This window comes from Bombus pascuorum, chromosome 12, assembly GCF_905332965.1.
Source record: "Bombus pascuorum chromosome 12, iyBomPasc1.1, whole genome shotgun sequence".
NCBI classification, from domain to species: domain Eukaryota; kingdom Metazoa; phylum Arthropoda; class Insecta; order Hymenoptera; family Apidae; genus Bombus; species Bombus pascuorum.
This window is the reverse complement of record NC_083499.1, coordinates 6713474-6732222: the sequence shown is the minus strand read 5'-3', so window position 1 is coordinate 6732222 and position 18749 is coordinate 6713474. Positions and strand designations below refer to the sequence as shown.

At 29.5% G+C, this 18749-nt stretch overlaps 6 protein-coding genes across 7 annotated transcripts; 3 read left to right on the top strand and 3 right to left on the bottom strand.

Moving 5' to 3' along the window:
* Window positions 1–707: 707 nt before the first annotated feature.
* Window positions 708–3353, bottom strand: LOC132912787 (uncharacterized protein MAL13P1.304-like). The gene is made up of 2 exons (XM_060970519.1): window positions 2876–3353; window positions 708–2806 (listed from the first exon to the last, which is right to left on the bottom strand). Exons 1-2 carry the CDS (start codon window positions 2949–2951, stop codon window positions 1101–1103), a joined length of 1782 nt encoding a protein of 593 aa, XP_060826502.1. The 5' UTR covers window positions 2952–3353; the 3' UTR covers window positions 708–1100.
* A 98-nt stretch (window positions 3354–3451) lies between these two features.
* Window positions 3452–4947, top strand: LOC132912820 (CDAN1-interacting nuclease 1). The gene is made up of 6 exons (XM_060970594.1): window positions 3452–3717; window positions 3793–3897; window positions 3973–4103; window positions 4181–4260; window positions 4341–4390; window positions 4458–4947. The coding sequence occupies exons 1-6, from the start codon at window positions 3620–3622 to the stop codon at window positions 4840–4842; spliced, it is 849 nt and encodes a 282-aa protein (XP_060826577.1). The 5' UTR covers window positions 3452–3619; the 3' UTR covers window positions 4843–4947.
* A 10-nt stretch (window positions 4948–4957) lies between these two features.
* On the top strand, window positions 4958–8395 carry LOC132912840 (myb-like protein V). The gene is made up of 4 exons (XM_060970627.1): window positions 4958–5512; window positions 6262–6352; window positions 6451–6886; window positions 7158–8395. The coding sequence occupies exons 2-4, from the start codon at window positions 6263–6265 to the stop codon at window positions 7331–7333; spliced, it is 702 nt and encodes a 233-aa protein (XP_060826610.1). The 5' UTR covers window positions 4958–5512; window position 6262; the 3' UTR covers window positions 7334–8395.
* A 184-nt stretch (window positions 8396–8579) lies between these two features.
* LOC132912808 (protein FAM50 homolog) lies at window positions 8580–10650 on the bottom strand. Its single transcript, XM_060970573.1, has 5 exons — window positions 10307–10650; window positions 9337–10050; window positions 9091–9245; window positions 8877–8989; window positions 8580–8795 (listed from the first exon to the last, which is right to left on the bottom strand). Exons 2-5 carry the CDS (start codon window positions 9986–9988, stop codon window positions 8675–8677), a joined length of 1041 nt encoding a protein of 346 aa, XP_060826556.1. The 5' UTR covers window positions 9989–10050; window positions 10307–10650; the 3' UTR covers window positions 8580–8674.
* Window positions 10651–10775: 125 nt separating this feature from the next.
* Window positions 10776–13178, top strand: LOC132912806 (protein enabled homolog). 2 transcript variants are annotated; one of them, XM_060970569.1, is made up of 8 exons: window positions 10776–10961; window positions 11032–11248; window positions 11353–11503; window positions 11565–11679; window positions 11757–11828; window positions 11938–12096; window positions 12171–12295; window positions 12365–13178. In XM_060970569.1, the coding sequence occupies exons 1-8, from the start codon at window positions 10865–10867 to the stop codon at window positions 12536–12538; spliced, it is 1110 nt and encodes a 369-aa protein (XP_060826552.1). In that variant the 5' UTR covers window positions 10776–10864; the 3' UTR covers window positions 12539–13178. The 2 variants fall into 2 exon arrangements, with proteins under 2 accessions (XP_060826552.1, XP_060826554.1); XM_060970571.1 differs by having other exon boundaries at window positions 10778–10961; window positions 11775–11828.
* Window positions 13179–13467: 289 nt separating this feature from the next.
* LOC132912761 (probable ATP-dependent RNA helicase spindle-E) lies at window positions 13468–18651 on the bottom strand. The gene is made up of 10 exons (XM_060970456.1): window positions 18503–18651; window positions 18210–18408; window positions 17852–18149; window positions 17296–17753; window positions 16834–17203; window positions 16601–16767; window positions 15331–16521; window positions 14136–15272; window positions 13724–14058; window positions 13468–13646 (listed from the first exon to the last, which is right to left on the bottom strand). Exons 2-10 carry the CDS (start codon window positions 18390–18392, stop codon window positions 13508–13510), a joined length of 4278 nt encoding a protein of 1425 aa, XP_060826439.1. The 5' UTR covers window positions 18393–18408; window positions 18503–18651; the 3' UTR covers window positions 13468–13507.
* Window positions 18652–18749: the final 98 nt, after the last annotated feature.

Genomic DNA, 18749 nt, shown 5'->3' with positions numbered 1-18749 from the left:
GAACACGTATGGTGGGGATGGACGCTAACATGCGCGAAAATAAAGCGCGTAGAACAAATTGAAATATCACATATTCAAATATTTGAATATTCAGTGCGTTTAAATTTGCTCGTATTATAGAAAAGAATTTATTACCAACCATAAAATTGTTTCACGTGCGCGAGTGGAAACACCGCGACGTGCTCGAGTCTGACGTCACGTGTGTATCGATTAAATACACGTTCGAGTAATGGCGCTCGACCACTAAACATGCGCTATAACAGTTGCTCTTAAATATTTACGTGATTTATTATTTTTTTCTTATAGTAGACTTATGTAAATTCTTTATTTTGTTCGTAATTGTTTATAGATAATTATTTAAATCTTTCGATAACCACGTTAACGCTATTGCTTTTGAACATACCTGGTTTCCTAAGTGGTAGAAATTTTTAATAGATGTTTCTAAATATTGTATCCTTCAGAAATAATAATTTATTTGAATGTTTTAATAGTTCTGGACTCGTTAAAAGAATTCCTATATCATAAAGTTTAAGTAGAAAATTTTGAAACTACAAAATTTTTACCAATTTTTTACCAATAATATGTAAATAGATTGTACTGAATGTGCTACTTTTAGTAGTATATACTCAACTGTATCAGGCGATGGAATGACACTATATAATGTACACTTACGTGAAAGATAAATAAAAAATACTTTTATAAACAGGTTTACAAAACGATTTGGCATTTATTCCGAGTTCTTAAACTTATTCTGTAAAATTAATACACATTACAATATATGTTACAATCAAATAAATATATTTTTTAATATACTCGTAGTATTTTAGCATGACAAGTATTATTTACCATCTGTGTTCTCTTCGGGGTGATACTAATTTCTTTAAGAATAACTTAAGATTATTAATGCGATTAGGTAATATTTAAAAAAATCTTTCTGTATTAAAAAAAAACATTTTTTATTTAATAGCTCTATATTTAGGTGCAGATGGAATCACAGAGGAATGAACAATAGGCACAATAATTGTACATAGAACAATATGGTATTACGACATAGTGAGAGGTAATTTCATTGGCTCCTGTAGTTAAAGAATACCAGTCTTTCACCTTTTCACAGACTTTTCCTCTGGATTTTCTGATATAGTACCAATTGATCTCCTATTCGTATGTCGTAATTTTCTCTTTGCTTCGAGTCTCATCTTTGCCTCTACCCGTTTCTTTTCTATTTCTTCTGGAGTACATCGTACCGGCTGAGACTCTTTCATGCTAGATAAATTGCTAGTAGATTTGTATTTAACAATACAATTGCCACCTTCTTTTTCCTTTAATCTGTTAAGTTCATGCGCATTTTCCATACTATTAATCGATGGAATATTATTATTTTTATATGGGTTCTGACCTTTTACAATTGATGATGAAGTACTTACTGATGAATTCGAATATGAACGGACTTTTGATGCGTTTTTATTTTGATAAGAACATAGATCTGATAAACATTTCGTTTTAAAGAATTTTCTGTTTTCTAAGGAATTTTTACTAGGAAAAGAATTTTTTATTACTTTTTCATCAGTTATAGTCTCAACTTCGTCTACTAAATCATCTGTAAAAAGCTTACTTTTGCTAGGAGTTACTAATTTCGTAGCAAAATTACCTGGCATTTTTTTATTAATTATTGGATTAGAAATAAGTTTGAATGCTTTTTTGGAGTGATTTGTATTATGGCCTGAATTTGAGGGATTAAAGTCATATTCTGATAATCTAGACAATAATTTATCATCTTCTATGCAAGTTGCCAAACAGTCATCAAAGGAATCATCTGGAAAATCTGACATACTCTTATCTTGCAATGTTTGTTTTCCATGCGATACATTTGTAACATTATTTCTGTGATTCTTGGAATTAAACATTGAAACATTTATGGTAGAATTTGTTTTACTTGAATTATTTGAATATGTTTTTAAATAACCATTTGTACTAGTTAAAGAATTTCTAGAGATATTAAAATTTTCGGAGCATTCACTAGAGGTATTAGATGTGATTAAACAGTAAGTCTTCTTTTTAGGTGTAGAAGACAATTCTTTTTTCTCATTTATTGTAGATAATTCTATTATTTCATTATTTTTATCTTTACCTAAGTTCAATTTTTGTTCAATTTCTTGACTACATTTTACCATTGAATCATCAATTGAATCATCAAATAAATCTGCATAACTTTCAGGGTTTTTGTTATTACTATTAATACCAATAGGATCCATATTTGGTTTACAATCCATTATCATATCATCACTACTATTGCTATCCAATTCTATTATTAGTGTGCTGCTAGTTTCAAAGTTTGTATTATCTTCATTTTCAATATTATGATTATCACAATTTTGTTGCATGCTTTTCATTTTTTCACTTAAAGCTTTCAATTCTGCTGTCAGTTTTCCAATATTTTCTATATTTTCCATTTTTATCTGCTTCCTTTTAAGTGGCTTTTGCAGTAATGGAGAATTAGAGTTCCGTTTCTTTTGCAACTGTTTGGTTCTTTTTGGTGTTTCAATGAGACTGTTTGATGGTGTTTGTTTGTCACAAGAACTTTTAGTATTAGATGTCTGCCAATCCCAAGCAATTTCATTACCTCCATCTTGAGTACAAGGTATTGAAGTTGGACTACACCGATAATATAATTCAGGAGAATCTTCTACATCATATATTACATAATCCTTTTTTCCAATTGGTGTATTATAACCACAAACTCGTGAATCATAAGAATGTTGAGGCGAATTATTTCCTATATCAACCTTCATACTTTGTTCAAGTGAACCTATAACTCATAATTTACATTATTAAAAGTTAATTAATTATATTTATAGAAATAATATTAATTAATTACCTTCTTGTACATTGTTAGTTTTACAATTTTCTTGTTGTACACTACATTTCTTTTTTGAGTTTTTATATTTATTCATTATTTTTACAAAACTAAAATATAAAATAGAATGGCAAATTAACTAAATCTGTCAATGCTACCAAATGCTAGTATCTTTATATTTATTTAAGAGTATAAATATTCGAGTTTTTATGTTTTTCTTTTTAATTTTTGCTTAGACAGTATTTGTTTTTGTTCTATATACTTCTAATCTAACAAAATCACAATAAAACTAACAAAATATAACAACTAACAAACTCCACAATTTTCTAACCTTACTTGAACCTTTCTTATACTAAGTGAAAGTAGTCACTAATGGCCTATTAATGTATTCCACTATCACAATTTATTGCTCCAAGATAAATTCATAAAATATCAAGATCACAACCTTAATTTTTGTAAATAATTATAACAAGTACTTTTCATGATTTATAAAAGACAAAAAAAATAACGGGCCACGGTTATTTGATCTTAAATGATAAATTTAAATTTCCCGCAGAAATTAATATAATGTCAAACTTCAAATGATAATACTGACAGATATATACTTCCTGTCAGTAAATACCAATAGTTTACATCTCTAGGATAGTATTAAAGAGAAAGTTTCTGATAGTATCAATGTCAAGTATATAATTATACGATAATGTTAAAAGAAAGTTGAAATAATTTAAGAAAATTTATTCTGGGCTTATAAAATAAAAGTACAAGATGAAGCTTGAATTATACAACGATATAGTGGCAACAATTCGAAAATTTCGAGGTTTATCAAAGGATTGTAGAGATATTTTAAAAGAGAAGTATAGCGAGTAAGATTATTTTTGGCAAAACCAATTCTTATTTATTATTCACTGGAATAAATCATTAATTTTTCTTTTATTTAGGATTCCAATACATACATTATACAGTATATTATCTTTAGAAGTACAACACAGAATGAAAATTAATCATAACAAATTATTTGGTAATAATAAAAACTATTATGATACGTACGTATATTTTTCATTATGTTTTTAATATGCTGAGTTATATACACTGTCATTATTAAATAATTTAAATAATAGTTACATAGAAGCTGTACAAAATGGAGAACCTGTTGGAATTTTATTGAAAATGGCAAAGGATATTGGTGCACCACCTGCATTATTAGCTAGAAATGTTCTTGAAAAACATTGTGGAAAAGATGAATCTAATGGTAATTTATATATGATTTGAAATACCTTACAACAATATGTAATTCTTCTTGAATTATAAAGGATAACATATTTTTAGTTTCTCGAAATGAAGTTAGTAAACTATTTAAGGATACTACTCTTATACAGGACAAAGATCTTGCATATGAAGTCTATTTGGTAATAAATTTAAAATAGCTAATAAATTTACTAACTTAAGAAATAATCGTACTGTATAATAATTAGATAATGTTTTACAGTGTATATTATATGACAATTTGTATGGCCCTATATCAGATGCTGTGGGAACGTACGTATTATGCCATTAAGTATTTAAATTAGTCAGTTGTGCATAATCTTATAAATTAAATTTGTAGTTCTGTAGGTCAGGAATATGAATTAAAGTTGCAGAACTACTTAATAGAACGAAATCTTGCATTTCGTAATGAAAAGCATTTAAGATCAAGGGGATATGATAAAACTCCAGACTTCAAGCTTGAAGTACCAATTGCAGTAAATGGTTTTGTAATTAACTGGATAGAATCTAAGGCAAGATTTGTAAATACGGAAATACATCAGAAATATATCAAAGAACAATTTCTAAGCTACTGGAACAGATTTGGTCCAGGACTTGTAATTTATTGGTTTGGATTCTTAGACAATCTAAATGAACCTAATGAAAAAAGATTTATCATCATGGATCATTTCCCAGAAGACATTACATACATGGATCCTACTTGTATTAAATCTACAAGTTTGTAATCATAGCGAGCGTAATTTTAAAAATTTTAATAATGCTAATATTATATGATACTCATATAATAAGAATTACTGTTAAATATAAATAGATACTTTCGTTAATGTCAACTTCTGATATTTTAAAGTTATTTAAAAAATGTTCCAACAAGTAGGCGTCACGTTTTTCCTCTTTCCTTTATAACTAAACTACGGTTAATAATATTAAAGATCATAATTACAGTAGAAAAGCACATGGTATATCGCGCAAGCGAGCTAATACGTTTATTTATATATCGAGCTGTATCTGGCCATAGGCGCCGCTACTGTCGCGATTTCAAAGCCAGTATGCAGTGTCTCGAACAGCTTTCAAGTGCTTACTAATATAGCACAACAAAAAACCCAAAGAAATAAATATCAAAACGTTTTATACTTGTGAATCGGTCTGTAATACAAGAATTATAAAACGTCACATGCCTGATAAACACAACGTAATAACAAACCCAATAATGTTGTAAAGGAACATTTCAAAACTAGAAAACATTAATTGCGCAAATTAAATCTTCAAGATACAGTTCTATAACACCTGTCATTATTGAGAGTCATTGCACAACCAAAATTAGACGAAAATTACCACGTGAATCTCGTTCTTCCTCACTGTACTTGATTCAAGAAACGTGAGACCGGAAAGATCGAGGTAATGTTTTGAAACTTCGCCAATAAAATCATTTAAATGATCAAATTGCTCAAAAATTCGTGAGTGTACATTAACAATTTTTTTTTAAATAAAAGTTTTTTCGAATTAAATTCACAGAATAATTATCTGCATCCAATTTCATAATAGTGATGTTACTTGTTAAATGATTTTTAGTCACATTTGATAAAAAAGCAGTACTCTTAATTTTAATAGCACTAAAAAAATGAGTAAATAAATACAAATAAACAAACACTGACATTGAAAGTTAAGTGCGAAATGTGTATCATGTGTCCTTGAAATATGATAACATTGACAAGTTATCCACACAAATTCTTTCGTGGTAAATTTCAAATCATAATAACTGTCAGTGATCGTCTGCACTTATTGTGTCACGTAACCTTGACCTATTTCACCTTCGTTCTAGATTTTCATAGTTCAAGGACACTTCGTATACATGCGTCGAATTGATTTACATTCACAAATAAATTTGAAAAATTCTATAAACGCAATTGCATTCGATTTCCCAGCAACTTTCTTTCGAAAAAAGACACAAAGGACCAATGATAATTTTACACTAATCTTATCGAGAAAAATCACGATTATTACATCTCTGTTAATTCTTGAAACATTTTACTCATCAATGATCTTTTTGATGCTAAATATATATTCTTCATTTTCCATACAATATTCGCATGTGTAAAATTACAAGATTATCTATTTGTATAGCATCGTGATATATTTAGTAATAGGATGGCTGAGAAAGTAACGAAGAATCAAAAATTGCATGAACAGTCAATGAAAACCGCAGTACAATCTCAACTCGCCAAAATAAAAAAGGAGGTGAAGTAACAAATCCTGCAAAGTTGCTGTTTAATACTTATAATTTGGAAAATAAACGGACATGGATTGAATAAATAAAAATTTCAACATCTCTATAGGAAGAAGAAGAATTATGGATATCAGGGGAAGAATTGTATACGGAGGGTAGCAGTGACGAAGAAGAGTACGAAGCGCAATTACGATCGCGCCGCAAAATCAATAGCGATCAATCATCACGCACCTCTTCGGCTAATCCTAGCGTCGAACTACGAGGTCATTCACCCGTTCCATCTGAAATCAAATCGAAATCAGACTATTTTATGGGTGCTCGTAAGGACAATATTACTGAAAATCAATTAATGCTGAAATTTGTATCGCAATATGACAAAACCTCGTCGAAAGATTCGAGTCGAACACCGCCAATAGAATCTCCAAGATCCGATCGTCTTCCTACGACGGAAACATCTATGAGTTCAATTACAAAAGATTTTTCTGAACTTTCAACCACGGAAGACCAAATAGAAAACATGGAAATTTCATGGAAAGCAAACAAAGGTACTTTCGTCTTACCTAACTATAGTGACGATATAAAAAAAGAGACGAACAAATGCTGACATATTGAGGAAGTTGCATTTTCATTGTTATATTCTTATTAATTCGTTCCAAAAGTGTTTATTCTGTTTACTATGTGCTATATACTTACATAAACTATTTAACCTGAAATATTCGATATGATGTTGCTTCTACTGCACATCTCAACATTTTTCGCTATATACTTCGTTACGTACATACATAAGATTCGGTAAAACAGATTGTACTTAATTAGAGTTATTACATAACAATGAAGAATTGTTCGGAAGTGAATGGGATGATGACACTAATATTTCAAACATTACTGCGCAAGATGAATGTATACGAAAAGAAATTTTAGAAGTGGAAAATCTTGATAACGTTATACACGTAATGAACGATAAAATAAAAGTAAATTGCTTGTTATTGTAAGATGAAACACCGATCATTTTTTTAACACTGTAAGCGAAAATGTTTTAATCATACAACAGAAAGCAATCGAAGAAACTGTATTGTATCAATATGAAAATCGAAAACGGCTAGAAAAAATGTTAGAATCGAATCCATCTGAAACTGGTAAACTAGCAGAAAATACACGGCAATTCTTTTACTTATGTCCCAAATATACAACGTTAAATACAGGTATGACAATAAAGTTATAATGCGCGAAAGATTTCCATAATAATATATTAATCAAGAGATTATTGGATATTTTAAATAGTATATATTTTATATCTATATATCTAATATTATTTATTTACATAATTAAAAAATCTAACAAAAAAATTGTATTTTAAAAAATTGCTAGAAAAAAAGCAAGAATTTCGTAAATGTAACGACTCGAACATATTGACCGAGACGAATAATTATGAACGGCAACTATTTCAAAATAAAGATGATATAAATCTTTCAAATCTTGATAGCAAAGTAAGTTATATTAATAATCGTACTGTATGAGAATTACAATTTTTCATTTATTTTTCTCAAACTTTATCTCTTACCGGAAAGGATAAATGGAAGTTTATTGATTCAACTTATTATGTTGAAAATATAAATGATGTAATAGAAGATTCTAGTAGTAATCCATATATGATGAATGCAGAGATGAAAGAAATGTTATTGAAATTGAATAAAAGAGTGAGTTAGAAAAAGTTCAAATTAATCAAAACATTATTTTAAAGCAATAGATTTTTCAGGAAAATTTATCTAATAGACAAGCATCTTTAAAAGAAAATGGTAGTATATTTAATATAAATAATGCAATTTCGACATTTGGTAATATATCAACAATAGAAAGTGTACAGGATATTTATAATGATCTTATAGATGAAGTAATAAAGGAAACTCAAATTATTAATACATCATCAACTGTAAATGTCGCTGAAAACGAATTAAACATGTAAAATGGATCATTTTTCTAAATTTATATAATTAGCTTTATACTGTTACAACTTTGTCAGAGTGTATTAAGTAATAGATATATTATTTACAGTATATATGAAATATTTTTTTATGAAATTTCTGTACATTATTCGAAACATACAGAATACATAATATTTAGTTTGCAGTGCCTATTCATACTATGTAATTAAGGAATTTAAAATTATAAATTTCTATAAACTCTCTATGGTTAAAATACAGGTATTAATATTTTTTGATTATGTAATACTTTTAACAAAACAAAAAATTCTCCTAAAATAACAATTTTCTTTTACTGAACACAATATGTATTAATTCTTTTGTACAATTATTTCCTATACAAGCTATTTTTCATTAAATTTTATCTTTTTTCCTGTTTTTATCTGATATTGTGTATTTATCATAACTTTTTGTTGGGTCAAAAGGTTCCCATCGACTGGCAGGAAATATATGTTTATTTCTTTCATACCAAGATCTGAAATCATAACATAACATAATCAAATATAATTAATCATATACATACAAACATCACAAATAATGTTAAAATAAATAGTACCTAAGTAATACTTTTCCAGCATGAGATTCTTCTGTTTCAACAGAAGCATCATGCATAACACGGATATCATCATGAACATCAAATGTAAAAAGAGGTCCACTCTTTCCTCTTGCCTAGCAAAAGAATCAACTAATAATTTTTCATTTTAACAATATCACATATATATATATGAACATGGCTTTCTTATATACTATATACTATATACTATATTTACCTTTGTTACAATAAAATCATAAAATGTATAATGATGTGGCAAAATAAGATCTTCTTTGACATACATTAATTGATCAGCCATGACTGTTTTAAGTTCACTGAATTCACGTCTTAAAACTTCTAAACATCTCTGAAGAAGTTGATAAATGGAATTACCTACCAACAGTGCGAACTAATAACAATTAGTATACAATTATTCTTTTGATAAATTAAAATAATATTATAGTTGTAATAATTAAACCTTTACCTTTTTTCATAATAACGCTTCTTCTATGTCCAGAACCATCCCAGTAACTGAAAGTAATTTCAATCTCTTCTTCTTTTAATGCATTTTGTTTTCTAGCCCACTCTTGTCTTAATTCTTCCCTTAATCTGTTCTCCTCTTCTTCTCTTTCTCTATCAGGCAGAAAACTCGTATCTACATCTGGATTTTTCTTTATCTTTTTTATTACTGGTCCAATATCATTGTCTTTTAATGTTTCTGCTTTTGATTCTATCTCCTCTTCAGAAAGTTCTACTTCATCTTCATCTAAATTAAACGACAAAGCTTGTATTTGTTTCTTCTGCTTATTTTTTTCAGCTTGCTTTGCAGCTAAAGCTCTTTCTTTTTCTTGTTCCTTCTCACGTTCCTTTTGTGCTAATTTTCTTTCACGTTCTTTTACAATATTCTCTTGTTTTGCTTTCATTTCATTTAAGGTGACTAAACCAATAGTAGAAGTTTTCAACTGTTGTTCAACTGCATTGTAATGAGTTGCAAATTTATTTTCTATGTTATGAATCTTTAGGTCATCTTCTATTTTCTTTTTCCTTAATTCTATTTCTTGTTGAGCAATTTCTCTTTTTTTCATCAATTGCATTGCTCGGCCAGCTTCGCTGGCTGCTCCTTTATAGTGTGCCATATTTTCTAATGTATCTGAGAGAAATAGTTTTCAAAAATCTTGTTACTTAACACTGTTAAGAGCTGTAAAAAAGCACCATATTATATACACATCCTTTATATTAACTAAATCATAGCTAACTTTTACCAAGATTGATTTCTACATAAAAAACCAGAGATTGAGATTATGTATAAGAATATATAACAATTATATTTCAACTATATGTGACAAATGTACTTTTAATATTTATAACCTGTTAAAAAGAGTGTCTACTTTAAGAAGAAAAAGTTATTTTTATTACACGGTAACTTTCTTAGTAATAAAAAGTATGTAACTTACCAAATTCTTTTATTCATTAGAAATTATTAGTTGTAATTCATGTATATTTTATAACATAAATATTTCTCACTAACATAAAAAATATACAATCACAACATCATACACACGCTTCCAGATTCTGACTTGAACTCATGGACACAGACTATCGACTATACAGAACACGGTGTAATGTATATTATGGAATATGAGATATGGAATTTCGTGTTTCTCTACTAACAAGGCACAGAATTTACATAGTACAGATGTAATATGCAATGCTTTTTCGTATCCCACGTTTTGAAGATCACTCGCTCATATACACTGATATCTGATTCAACTATGTTTTTAAGTTTAAAGCGATGTTACAAGTTGTACAATAAGTTTGTGTATACCTCGTTTGATACGAAATCTATCCAATATATAGTCTGTGACCAAACTGTCTATATAATATGGTCAAACAATGTCTGTAAATGTCTATAATGTTATCCATAACGTATACAAAAAATATGTCTTGACAGGTTCGTTATTACATAGTAACTGATTTGTATTATTTTAAAATCCAAAAAAAATAAATTAATCATGCCGGCAGTAATCGTCGGTCCTCCTCAACGTAGCGAACAAATGTGGCGAGCATTAAAAGCTCACATTACAAGAGAAAGGCAACGGAAGAAACAAGGTAATCTTCTTTCCAGGAAATTGCCATTAGATTTTCACTTTTACTCTAATTTTTTATTTTAAATGTACAGAACAGGAAGCAGATGCAGAAGAAGAACGGTTAAGGAAAGAAAGAGAACGGCAGCAAAAACAAGATGTAATGACTTTAGGTGAAACTAGAGAACAAATATCAAACCTAGAAAATGAGCTTTCGCAATTAAAAGATGAAAAGCATCAATTATTCTTGCAACTGAAGAAAGTTTTAAATGAAGATGATAATAGAAGACGGCAATTAATCAAAGAAACAAGGTTTATATCACATTTCTTAAAATATATTGGAATCAAACGGTATCAAATGATATATTGGTTTACATTTAATAATACATCATAATTGATTTTTTTTTTTCATACAGTGTATGTTCTGAAGTATTAACAGCAGTAGGGGGATACCCTGGAGCAGGCCCTAGAGTAGTTCATCCACAATTGTTTCTTCCTTTACCAAGAAGCAATAGTCCACTTTACAAAGTAGCTGTAGGTGCACCAGCACATACTTTATTACCAACTGTAAGTATATCAAATTTATTTATTTATAAAAAATTAACTTACTTATAGATCTTTTTTCTAGGGGCCATTAAAGAGGACACATAGTCCATCACCACCTCCAACAGCCTCCCCATACCATGCTGGTTATGGATACAAACCAACACCTTCAATACCAAACTATAATCCTCCACCTTCCAGTAAGTATATAAAAATACAGAAGTTACAATTACAAAAAGAAATATGAAAAAAAAAGAAAAGAGAGTATTAAACGTAGATGTTTGTGCCTGTATAGAATCTGAGGAAGCAGCTAGGAGATCTGGCGATTCCCGAGCTGTTCTCTGGAACAGTGAGTGAATAAACCTTCTTTAATTTCCATGCTCTTTCTTTACAAAGCCATCAATGACAATGTGAACATTTCTGATCCTCAATTTTGGTTATTATGCATTTTCTTACAGAAAATAATCAATACTCCGCCTCCAATTTTTATTCAGCCCCTACTGGTCAAAGTGTTTATAGTTATTCTGCATCAACATCGCAACCGTCCCGCGAACCTGAACCAACTAAATCGGTATATCTCTCAGGCAATAGAGCAACGTTATCGACACATCAATCTGGTATATAAAATTTTTCTTATTGATCTAAAATTATACAAATTAATAAAATCCCTACAATACTATTCTTTTATTAGCATATGTTACAAGTTTGCATTCATTGGACCACAAAGGTGCCTATGCAGAAGATAAATTTTATTTAAGGCCAAGTAGTCATGTTACTGTTCATGGCGGGGCTATTCCAATTCAGCAACCTCCACAGGTATCTTTTTATATTTAAGTATTATATTTCCATAATAATGCATCATCTTTACAAAAAATTTGATAACAGGGTGCTAAAACTGGAGGAATTACATCAGGATATCCAGTAAGACCACCGCAACCACCACCAGCTCCATATCCACCACCACCACCAGGTACATATGTTAGCGCTTCTGGTGCTAATGTTCCTGGACGATTGTTATATACCCAACCTGGAGCTCGTTATCTCCAGAGAGATGTTTAGAATATGACTGATCACAGATACTTTTGAGACAAACTGAGGTAACTGATTGTATTATTTATGTTTCACAACCATCACCATACAATATTATTGAAAAATATTTGAAAATGGGTATATTTATCAATTTCATAAAAATATTGTAAAAAGAAATATTTTATATGTTGTTACCTAAACACTATAGTACTTGTAAAATGTATAGTTACAAGATCTATATGTCGGGTTTTCATTATGAGTAGGGTTAGGGGCGTGTAATGAATCTTTATTAGGACTAGATATTATAGTCATGCAATAAAGAAGATATTTACTGGTATAAATATGATGATTACAGAATTTGACAATGAACCGCGGTTATGTTTAGTGACTAATCGTCACTTCGAGGCTAAGCTCATTATCACAAATCTCGAGCAAATATAATCGGATTAAATCCTAAGCAATTATTTGAGTACAGCTATGATAAACTTTAGACTAAAGTATTGGGAATTTTCCCAAAATTTCCAAAGAGAAGGCACAGGTGTTTTTTCATCTCCGACATATAGATATATTCCAGACAGTAGGTGCAACATTTTTATTTGTATATATACTTTATTTTATATTATAAACGATTTTGCAGATCACAGTAAAAAATATTCAGTTATACAGCAAATGAATATTAGTCATAATTTTGTAAAATTATAAAAAAAAGTATAGCCATCACGCTTTCTAAATATAGAATTCAAATGAAAATGCGTTATATTATCATAACAAATTAATACACATTATTAACGAAACTCAAACATTTGTAACAAAAAGTATGTTTTAAATAAAATAAAGTTGATAGAAGTTTAATTCTTCCAATGATATATCTTTAATATGTAGAATACTAAACATTTTATATTTTATAGTTACTTACTAATAATAATAATAATAATAATAATAATAATAATAATAATAATAATAATAATAGTCTGTTTGTGTAGTCTGTCATGTTATGGTTCAAAGTTTAACTCCTAATATATCTTCGTTTTGCCTGTGCTTCACTGTGTACAAATGATTGCGAAGGTCAAATATATCACATACTGTAATGTTACATAATTTACAAGGAATTTGAGTAATTCCAGTTTTCCTTGGATCTCTATAATATTAAAAAGGAATATGAAATAATTGGGAAATACTACTTAAACTTAATAGATGTTCCGCTAATTTACTTACTCAGTTGCCAACATTCGTAAATTTTTTATATGTTCTATAATTTCATGTGTTTCATTTGCTTCTTCCAATTCTAATGCATTATGGAGTCTGTATATGCTATTAGTGATCATGGATTGTTTATTAGGCCGAAGCAACAGCTTTTCATTATACAAGTTCCATTTATCAAAATTATTAATTAATTCTGTAGCTTGAACCTTTCTTTCTTTCTCAATTAAGTTCAACAATGCATCTTTTATTCTATTCTGACAGATAATAATTTCTTGCATATTGTTATTGCTATTAAATTGTTGATTAATTTGCATTCCAATATTCATCCAATGACGTAGTCTATTTATCTGATAAACAAATGAGGAAACTAAACAAATATACTTAAACAAGAAAAAATATTTAAAACAATACGAACTGCTCTTACAAATTGTAAATCATCTATAGTAATTTCGGTGTCAAAATAAAGTTCTATATCGTGTTCGGGATAAATACTATTCTTTTTAATAGGATCAAAACCTAATCCACATAATGCGCCAACATAGCAGGTTCCAAAATTATTGCGTCGCAATTCCATATATGGTGTAAAAATCAATACAATTAAGGCAGTTAAACCAGGAATACGCGGCATTAATGTTGTATTATATAATGTTAAATTTTGACCATATACACTTTGAGAAATGGATGCTGCTACTAAAAGTCGTTGAGAAGAATCTTCAGGATCGGTGTCCAAAAGAACAGAATTCACTGAATTCATCGCCATTTTCACAGTTTTATCCCTACCAGCCTTAATAAGATGAATTAAATCAATTTCTAGTGGTGAAAATGGACCTCGTAATTTTTCTGATGTGTTGCATTCTGTAACTGCAGGAGGATCTGGATAGATATCGGACATATCGTCTTGATCATACTGTAACTTTTCATAGTAATAACATTGTTCATTCGACATATCTGATTGTTGCAATCTTAACTTATGATTAAAACGTGACAAATAATTTTCCTCTTTTCTTATTGCAAGTGTTTTTTCAAGAAGACACTGATTTACACTAATTTCCTCTTCTTCATTTTTATGAATTAAGTCAATCACAACAACGCTATTGACAACAGAATAAATTTCTCCAAAAAGTAAACCAGGTTTATTAATTAACGTCCAGAATAGATCATGTGCAGCCTGCGACCAATCTTCACAGAAATTATGTGCTACAGATGGTCGAATGTTTGCTAATTTGCATTCGAACGCTAACGCAGGAATATCAAAAATATCGCTATCATTATCCAAACGTTTTAAATCACGTAATCGACATTCACTTGAATAACCATAATCAATAAAAAATAGTCGTACTAATATTTCTGGTAATGATACATGACCTTCCACTACTGCCCGAAAATATGTTTTGCGATTGTTTTCTTCATATGGAGCAATTACAATTGTGCCAATTTCCGGAGCCACTTTGAATGTTTCAAATTGATGTTGCATTTGTTCAATAGCTGATTCTATTTTATACAGTCTTTTTAGAATTATAGAATTACGTTGTTGAGCCCAAAAACAACCAGGATTTTTAATCTGAAAATTTAAGCTATAGATTAACTTTGTATTTTATAATTTGGTTAGAAATACGTACGTTTTGTATAATTAGAGGAATACGAGTTATTCGCAAACCAGGTAATTCAGGTTTGATTTTTTCCTTTAACACACTTTTAGGAGTAAAATAGGATTTTTGCTTTAAATTCATCTCATTTGCTCGTTGCTGAGCCATATCTTCATGTAAAATCGGTATCTCTATGGGGATATTGCAATGTCTCATTCTGATTGCTTTATAAATAAATGGAGATATTCCTCTTGATACATCTTTATCTTGTTTTTCAGACATTGCTTGAATGAACTGAACGTAAACGCGAGAAGAATTGTCAAAAGATATATTTATTTTTCCAGTAGACATCTTCAAATTCTTCTTGAAGATATCTTGAATTCTGCGGGCATATAATAGTCCAGGTTGTTTCAAAGGCCAGCCTTGTAAATATACTGTCCTCAAAGGATCTAAACCACCTAGTAATTTTATTCCAGCATGTTCATTGAATTTACTTTCTGATGCTGGTACGTTGTTGATAAAGTAATTCGGATAAAATGCACCAGCAATTACGATTTTTAAAATAAATGGCCGTTCTCCTTCTGTCCAAACAACTTTATTAACACCGGCACTTTCTTGTATACCTAATTTTTCTAATCTATGCGTTAATTCTGTTACCAGTGCTTTAACTTCCCGCAACACTCTGATTTGTACAAAATTTCTCATTGCCCACTTTCTTTCTTCTGCATCACTATTTAATCGACGATTAACTTTTTCGGCAATCCATACCTTATATACATTCATAAAAGTTACACAGTCACTGCAAGAATTAGCTGCCCAATTAAGTCTGACATTGAAGGCTAACAGTTTTTGTTGAAATGGATTATTAAGCATATCTTTTACAGACAAAGCAGCTGCGATAATTATTGTATCTTTTAAGACACTAAAAACATGGCCTAACATAATTAATTTCGATACATGGATATTTAGTGGTAGATTAGCCATAACTCGACCGAGATCTGTTAATTCTCCATCAAAAGGTTGTATTTTATTGATGTTATTTAACAATGCTCCTGTTTCCTTTAATAATAGTATTGTGTTTTCTAAATTTCTAAGATCAGGTGGATCAAGAGAAAGTGCTAAAATAGCTTTAGGTTCTCCCATGTCTAACAACTTTGCTTTAAGGACTAGATTTTCTAATGGAGCTCGTAATATTTCAGGTGATATTTCTTGAGGCAAAATATTCTATAAATTTTATAAAGTTTGAAACATATTTTATATTAACATCGTTACGTTCTTAAAAAAGTTTTTTGACAGAAATTACCTCATAAAATGTTTGCGGTACTAATCTATATACTCTACCATCCATTACTCGACCTGTGCGACCTGCTCTTTGTTCACAATTTGCTTTACTCGCCCATTTTAACTCTAAGCACGAAAAATTCGTATGTGGATCCGTAATAAGATGTTTTATTAAACAGAAATCAATTACTGAAAAAAATATAAAGTTAAATATTGCTTTATATACAAACTTTCCTTTATTGTAGTTCAACAAACCATATTTTACATCAGGAACAGTAATACTGCTTTCAGCAATATTTGTAGATAAGATAAGACGACGATAACCATGGGGTGGTTTTTGAAAAATCCTCTGTTGTTCTTCACTTGTAATTGAGGAATGTAATATCACTATATCCCACTTACTCTGTTCATGTTTTGGTAAACACAACAAATTATTAATTTCCTCAATCTCATTAATTCCTGGTAAAAATATGAGAATGACATGTCTTTCATAAAGATTTGTTTCTGAATCATATTTTGCATCATCAGCTTTCATGTCTACATCATCAAGAACTTTTATAAGATTAACACAAAATTCCAACATTTTGTTTGTAATACATGGTTTGGTAACAGAAACTTCAGGTATCTGTAACAAAGTAGAAATATAATGCAATAAATACATCCAAATACATTAAATTTTAAATATTTTCATTTCAAATAGTAACATGAAATATTTACCGGTCCTAATGTAACCATTTGACAAAGATAATAGATACCAACATTAAAAAATGTTTTCTTTGGAATGTCAATAACAGGGGCAGGAACAAGTTTATTTCCCACAGGTGAAGAAAAATATTTAGCAAATCTCTCTACATCAAATGTAGCAGACATCAAAATAACTTTTACTGAACGTGAATTTGTATATAATAGCTTTCGAACAACAAGGAGAAGAAAATCCATATCTTCATTCCTTTCATGAACTTCATCAAGTATAACATGTGTATAGTCCAACATGTTTTTGTTATTTACCAATTTATGTAAAAGAACCCCAGCAGTGCAATATGTTAGGCGTGTATCTTTACTTGTGTGGTTTATCAGACCTACTTGATATCCAATAAGGGTACCTATCGGCCACTGCCTTTCTTGGCTGACACGTTTTGCAATGCTTATAGCAGCAATTCTTCTAGGCTGCGTAACTATGAAATAAAATTATATATATTGTAAGAATTATATATATTCTATTTAAGTATCTATTTAAGAGTTCAACTAAATTATTGCAAGCACATAAAATTACCTATAATATTACAATGAAGTCTTTTTTTATAACAGGAATCTAAAATAAATTGTGGTACTTGTGTAGTTTTGCCACAACCAGTTGGCCCTTGAATTACTACAACTGAATTAGTTTCAATCATAGATACTATCTGATCTCTTTTACTATTAACTACTAAATTAGGATTTGCACGATAAACAAACTGATATGTTTTGTAAATGTTTAATGTTTGTTCATTTTGCATATCTTCTGTGACATATGTACCTACTGATACATTTTCAAAACAGCCTTTATCATTTGTATTATGATAACTTGCAGCCTAAAAATATATTGAGTTAAATAAAGTTCCTAATAATGTTCAAATTACAAATTACTATACCCGTAAAAGTTCTTCTTCTTCTTTTCGTACATATTCTGCTATGTAATCTGTCCCTTTCTCTTCCCTTTGAGAACTTGTATCTGCTAAAAATACATTCTTAGATGGTAGTCGGTTTTTCCGGCTCGTTGGGCCAGGTAATACCACCGGTCTTTCATAAAAATTAGATAAATTACATGTATCCATCTTATATGAAAGATACCTAAAACAGTAAATATTTATATTTATTTTTAATTAATCTATTCAAATACAATTCATACAACTGTTAAAATATATCTTGTGCTTCATTTTAATACCTTACAGTTTACACGTTTTTCGATAACCTTTAACAATGCCCTATTTTTTCCGTTAGTCAATAAATGTGCCCTAACAACTATGTGTAGTCCGTAAACATTAGCGTAATATATACCATAATACCACAGACGAGATGATATAAGATACTCTGTAATAATAACATCAGTGGGTATATGTCTGGACAATGATAATACACAAGTAAGTCAGGACCGATAAATTACTATCGTTTTAGTATAACAATCGAAATAT

Coding starts and splice junctions, on each gene's coding strand:
- LOC132912808 (XM_060970573.1), bottom strand. CDS start 9,988: ATGGCACACTATAAAGGAGCAGCCAGCGAAGCTGGCCGAGCAATGCAA. Junction 9,246..9,336: donor AAGCGTTATTATGAAAAAAG/GTAAAGGTTTAA, acceptor CACTGTTGGTAG/GTAATTCCATTTATCAACTT. Junction 8,796..8,876: donor GCTGGAAAAGTATTACTTAG/GTACTATTTATT, acceptor TTATGATTTCAG/ATCTTGGTATGAAAGAAATA.
- LOC132912787 (XM_060970519.1), bottom strand. CDS start 2,951: ATGAATAAATATAAAAACTCAAAAAAGAAATGTAGTGTACAACAAGAA. Junction 2,807..2,875: donor AACTAACAATGTACAAGAAG/GTAATTAATTAA, acceptor TATGAGTTATAG/GTTCACTTGAACAAAGTATG.
- LOC132912806 (XM_060970569.1), top strand. CDS start 10,865: ATGCCGGCAGTAATCGTCGGTCCTCCTCAACGTAGCGAACAAATGTGG. Junction 10,962..11,031: donor AAGGCAACGGAAGAAACAAG/GTAATCTTCTTT, acceptor TTAAATGTACAG/AACAGGAAGCAGATGCAGAA. Junction 11,680..11,756: donor CTATAATCCTCCACCTTCCA/GTAAGTATATAA, acceptor TATTAAACGTAG/ATGTTTGTGCCTGTATAGAA.
- LOC132912840 (XM_060970627.1), top strand. CDS start 6,263: ATGGCTGAGAAAGTAACGAAGAATCAAAAATTGCATGAACAGTCAATG. Junction 6,353..6,450: donor TCGCCAAAATAAAAAAGGAG/GTGAAGTAACAA, acceptor ACATCTCTATAG/GAAGAAGAAGAATTATGGAT. Junction 6,887..7,157: donor TTCATGGAAAGCAAACAAAG/GTACTTTCGTCT, acceptor GTACTTAATTAG/AGTTATTACATAACAATGAA.
- LOC132912820 (XM_060970594.1), top strand. CDS start 3,620: ATGAAGCTTGAATTATACAACGATATAGTGGCAACAATTCGAAAATTT. Junction 3,718..3,792: donor TTAAAAGAGAAGTATAGCGA/GTAAGATTATTT, acceptor TCTTTTATTTAG/GATTCCAATACATACATTAT. Junction 4,261..4,340: donor TTGCATATGAAGTCTATTTG/GTAATAAATTTA, acceptor AATGTTTTACAG/TGTATATTATATGACAATTT.
- LOC132912761 (XM_060970456.1), bottom strand. CDS start 18,392: ATGGATACATGTAATTTATCTAATTTTTATGAAAGACCGGTGGTATTA. Junction 17,204..17,295: donor AAATGGTTACATTAGGACCG/GTAAATATTTCA, acceptor ACTTTGTTACAG/ATACCTGAAGTTTCTGTTAC. Junction 16,522..16,600: donor TACCGCAAACATTTTATGAG/GTAATTTCTGTC, acceptor TAAAATTTATAG/AATATTTTGCCTCAAGAAAT.